At 39.0% G+C, this 5,240-nt stretch overlaps 1 protein-coding gene across 1 annotated transcript; it reads left to right on the plus strand.

Moving 5' to 3' along the window:
• The first annotated feature begins 652 nt into the window (after window positions 1-652).
• Window positions 653-3,947, plus strand: LOC113055389 (forkhead box protein G1-like). Its single transcript, XM_026221674.1, has one exon. It carries the CDS (start codon window positions 1,957-1,959, stop codon window positions 2,956-2,958), a length of 1,002 nt encoding a protein of 333 aa, XP_026077459.1. The 5' UTR covers window positions 653-1,956; the 3' UTR covers window positions 2,959-3,947.
• The last annotated feature ends 1,293 nt before the right edge of the window (window positions 3,948-5,240 follow it).

Raw genomic sequence — 5,240 nt, forward strand, 5'->3', positions numbered from 1 at the left:
CCATTTTCTGTTTATTGAAAAGGAAAAGCTTTGATAAATAAAAATATATCGGCTGTAAACAGATCGACGCATAACCGGAAATAATTTGGTCTCTTAGTGATGCTTTAATTATGTTGAAAATATCAGAAGAAATCAAAATAAACTGTAATTTCATAAAACAGTATTACTGAAACATCCCGTCATTTTTATAATAATTATCTATTATAAATTAAAAGACATTAATTTGCGTGAATATACACGTGAGCTGTTTATAGCTCCATAAGGTTGAGTTATTAATAATAAAAAATGGTGCAGATACTTATAAAAGAACACATTTATAGCTTGGGCTCCAAAACTGTTTAAATAATTCAACAAATAAATATTTTTTATTAATTATAAAATTGCCGCACTCTCGTCTGATGATGATGATCATCATTAAGAAAATAAAAATATAATTACCCGTATAAGTAAACATTAATTAATATAACAGGACTTCTTATTGTTAAATAAAATCCATTTAATTTTTTTTATTTATTTATTTTTTGCTTTGAATATATTAGCCATTTCACCAATTTATTAAAAACGATGTAATTTCGTTTCAGTAAACCTTTTTTATTTTTATTTATTTATTTATTTTTTTGACATCCGACGTTTCTTTAATATCATAAAGTGTTGTACTGGTCTGTGCATCATTAAATTACAGAGTTTATGCACAAATAATTTCGGTAATGCTACAATACAGCAAGAGATGCAAGCAGCCTTCAGACAAGAAAACAATTCATAATAAAACATTATGCTTTGGCTCCGAAATCATGCATTTGTTTAACAAGGATATTCATTTAATCTCAAAATGTTTGTAGTGTGAATGGGGGGAAAACAACAACAACAACAACAACAACAACAACAACAAAAATTCAAAATGCAATATGCAAAATTTAAAATTAAAAAGATGTTATAGATTAGACGCGTAATTAAGATTATTCTAATGCAGTTTGAGGAAAATAACAGCCTAACTGATCGATTAAAAAACAAACGAACAAGTAAACAACAGTGCGAAACCATTGCGCAAACATCCTGTCTGAGATGACTGAACGCAGCGCACTGGAGTCACACTGATTTCTACAAATGCCATATATTAGACAAACATAACTTCTGCACTCCTCTAACAGGATCTCCGTGGATTTGTGACACTAGAGGCGCACTTGGCTCAGCCTGCGCGCTTTTACGCACAATATGAGCCGGGTCTCATGAAAAAGCTTATAGAGCACGATTTTCAGTTTCAATTTGGATTGCAATTTACATGCAGAAATAGACGTTTGCGTGAATATGATATGTAATGGTTAGGGTTAAGGGTGTGTGGTAGATGCGTATCATATGCACGCCAAAACTGCGTATGCAAGTCAAACACGTGCCTAGCACGCCAAAGTCCATTTCTACGTAAATGAAAGCATTATCCTTTATTATTCTAGGAAAGCCTACTAATCAATAGGCTTGGACTGGTCATAATAATACACAACATTGCATTGGATCACACAGGATAGCATGTAAGTTTTAGGGCCGTATTATATAAAACCCTAATTTGAATCCCTTAAGTATTATTAAGAGCCTTCAGCAGAACTGTCCGACTTGGATCATTTAAACTGTATGTTAGAGCGATTCAGGTAAGCAATTATTGGTCCCTCCTATTCCGGCTACGTGATCGGTGACGCGCAGGAGACTCTCTCCAGACTCCCGCGCGCACGGGGCTCTCCGAGCATTATGATGGAGTGAGCCGAGACTACTGTCCAGCATCCAGCAAGAGAAGAGCTCCTCCTCCCTCTCCTGCGATGAGGTAGTTGGAAAGACCGAGCGCTGGTTAATCACCAATTTCTCGAGTCCGCGCGTCTTAAAAGTGCTGTCATGCATGCAGCGTCCCCGCCGTCGCGCGCCTGACCTCCTGCGTTTTAAACCACGGCTTTTGTTTGTCCATCGTCCGGTATGGGAGATCAGAGTGAGCCGAGCATGGTGCAGAAGTCGACATCGTTCAGCATCAAGAGTCTGTTACTCCCGTCGAAGTTTGACGAGGAGAGCGCGGAGCGCATCGGCAGCCCGGCACCCGTCCAGGACTTAGACAACCCCCCGGAAGCGTCCGAGATCGAGCCCGCGCTGCGGGACGCGGATGAACAGCCGTCTAAAAAGGTAAAGAAATTCGACAAGCCTCCGTTCAGCTACAACGCGCTCATCATGATGGCGATCAGACAGAGTCCCGAGAAGCGGCTCACGCTCAACGGCATCTACGAGTTCATCATGAAGAACTTCCCGTATTACCGGGAGCACAAGCAGGGCTGGCAGAACTCCATCCGGCACAATTTGAGCCTCAATAAGTGCTTCGTGAAGGTCCCTCGGCATTACGATGATCCCGGGAAAGGGAACTACTGGATGCTGGATCCTTCCAGTGATGACGTGTTTATCGGCGGAACCACCGGGAAGCTCCGCCGGCGCTCGGCGACCTCGCGCGGCAAGCTGGTGATGAAAAGGGGCCTCCGCTTCGCGCCCCTCGGACTCGGACTGGGCGAACGCCCGAGTAACCCGCTCTACTGGCAGCTCTCTCCGTTTTTACCCCTCCACCACTCGCACTATAACGGCTCCACGCACGGATTTCTAAACCAAGGACACGCGTACGGATCGTTTCTCCCGGGGGTCGAGCCGCTCGGGAACGGGGACATGTCTCGCCCCATTCTGGGAGCCTCTAGCGGGAGTATCAACGGGTACGGTGTGTCTCCGTCGTCCGCCGCCGGATTACTTTCAGGACACAATGGATACTTCGTAGCGGGCGCGCAGCAGCCGCTCCCGAGCGCGCAGGGATACGGCATCTCCAGCTCTCCGTCCCCGCTGCTGTCGGATTCCCTAAGAACTAGTTTACCGTCCTTCACATCACCGCTTTCTAGCGGACTTCTGTCTCAACACAAACGCGTCGCGCCCAATTCGTTTCTAAGCTGAGCCTTGCGCGTCCTCTCCAATGGGAATATCCAAACTTTCCTCGAAAACCGAAACGTGCAAGCTTTCCTTCTGTGTGAGGACTGTGCGTCTGGATTTTTTTTTTTTTTTTAAGTTTTTGTCTATTTAAGATTATTTTGTAATAGTAGCATCATGTTATGCCAAAGGCAATAACCGTATGTGTTTCTTTTTCTTTCTTTCTTTTTTAAGTATTATTTATAGTATTTCTTTGTGAATGATGGTTTTGTATTTATTCGAAATGTATTTTTTATCCCTTGTTACTGTGGGATAGCGTTATTATTAGATGTTTGGCACATATTATTCGTTTAGTATGAATAATTCAATTTCTTATTTATGTCTCAAACTGTGAATGCGCCTTAATATCTCAAATCAGGGTTGAGCGCTCGGACCGTCTCAGGTGTGCGTTCTGACAATGAAACATTATTATTATTATTATTATTAGCTGTGTAAACCTGAAATATGGTAAACAAATGAAAAATACACTTACATGCAAAGTTTTCTGAATTCGCCTGTCGGTTAGTGTGGGCATGTGTTCAGAGGGGTCATGCAATGACTTACTATAGTAAAGCTAAGCTACTGAATTAAAGCACTGTATACATGTATACTGTCACATAAAATACTGTGACGACTCGAGGATTTGTTTACACACATGACAGTAAAACCGTTGTTTTTAATGCAAGGAGGTGATTAAGCACCAAAGACAGATCATTCATGTTTTTTTCTTTGTTTTATGTAACATCCCTGCACATCAATTTGCTATCATGACATTATGAAGCCATTATTCTAACTCCGTGCAAATCAGAAATGTGATTTCTGTTTATTGCCCTTTTAACCAACATGTGATTTATAGTTCTGCATCTTTAGTCGTGAGTCATTTAATGTGCAGATTTGTACTTGTTTGTCTTTTTTCATGTATATATGCCTGAACTTCAGTTCAGAACAAAGAAATAAAGTATTGGAATATTTCTGTATGAATGCAAACGCGTCTTTTCTAGCCATGTAACACAAACTCGCTTTCTGTGCCAGCATAACTCAGCTCGAGGGTTGCATTTAGCTTCACACACATTATTTTAAATGCATTTATTAATGCATTTGATATGCATGCTAGAAATGTTAAATATGGTCTTATACTAGAATATTTTTGTCTTACAACACAATATGCATTAAAAAAAAATCATTATTACGCCACTGATAGGCTATTAATTTATGATGCATGTATAGTTTAAAGTGCCTCCAATTAAACGATTTAATTCAGAAATTGCATAGCGCCAACCATAATATTAACGAACTAATGCGATGTTTTCACGTGCCAAATGAATAATAAATAGGCCTAGTTGAGATATAACTGGCTTTAGGCGAACAATCAGCTAAATCGCTTCACCTGCGTCATTCTGAACCATTTCCAATAGAAATAATGCTGAACTTACTGTCCAAAAGTTCCTGAAACTTCAGCTCCACGTGTCCTGCATCGAGCAGAAGTGAAACTCTCATTGAGGCACAGACAATATGAAGTCCCCAAACCCCAAGACACCTTCAGAGGAGCAGGAGAGACATTAATGTGCTCGGACAGACGTTCAGAGGGAGGGACTCACGGACAAAGCTCTGTTCCTATCTCAACTCCTGACTCGAATATTACAAATACAAGAAAATCAAGCAATCAGTAAATGAAGCCACTGCTAGTTATAAAAGTAGTGGTAATGGTTCTATTATTTAATGCATTAACTAATATGAACAAACAATAAACAATACATTATTCATCTTTCTTAATGTGAGTTAATGGAAATACAGTCGTTGGTGTTAATTCACAAAACATTAACTAATGTTAACAAGCACAATTTTTGATTTTAATAATGCATTACTACATGGTGAAATTAACATTAGCTAAGGTTAATAAATGGTGTTGATGTATTGCTCATGATTAGTTCATGTTAACTAATAATGTTAACTAATGATCCTTATTGTAAAGTGTTACCAAAGACTGTTTTTTAAAACAGGTTTTGGCGTGTCACAATGTATGTATTATGTATTGGTTCATTTATTTTTCTTATTAATCTGAAGCAAAGGAAGTTAATAAATGCAACAGCTTGACATTAAAGGAATAAACTTGTTTTTTTTTTAAATTATTTTTACAGTTAAAAAAACGAATAATTATAAAGTAGCCTAATTTTTTTTAGAACCTAATGAGATAACCGATAAAATCTTATTATTATTATTATTTTTCTTTTGCTGACATTTTTTTTTTCAAAATCAATCAAGGCCCAGTG

This window comes from Carassius auratus, chromosome 36 (assembly GCF_003368295.1).
Source record: "Carassius auratus strain Wakin chromosome 36, ASM336829v1, whole genome shotgun sequence".
NCBI classification, from domain to species: domain Eukaryota; kingdom Metazoa; phylum Chordata; class Actinopteri; order Cypriniformes; family Cyprinidae; genus Carassius; species Carassius auratus.

Bases quoted from the DNA above. Each gene is read 5' to 3' on its own strand.
- LOC113055389 (XM_026221674.1), top strand. From the start codon at position 1,957: ATGGGAGATCAGAGTGAGCCGAGCATGGTGCAGAAGTCGACATCGTTC.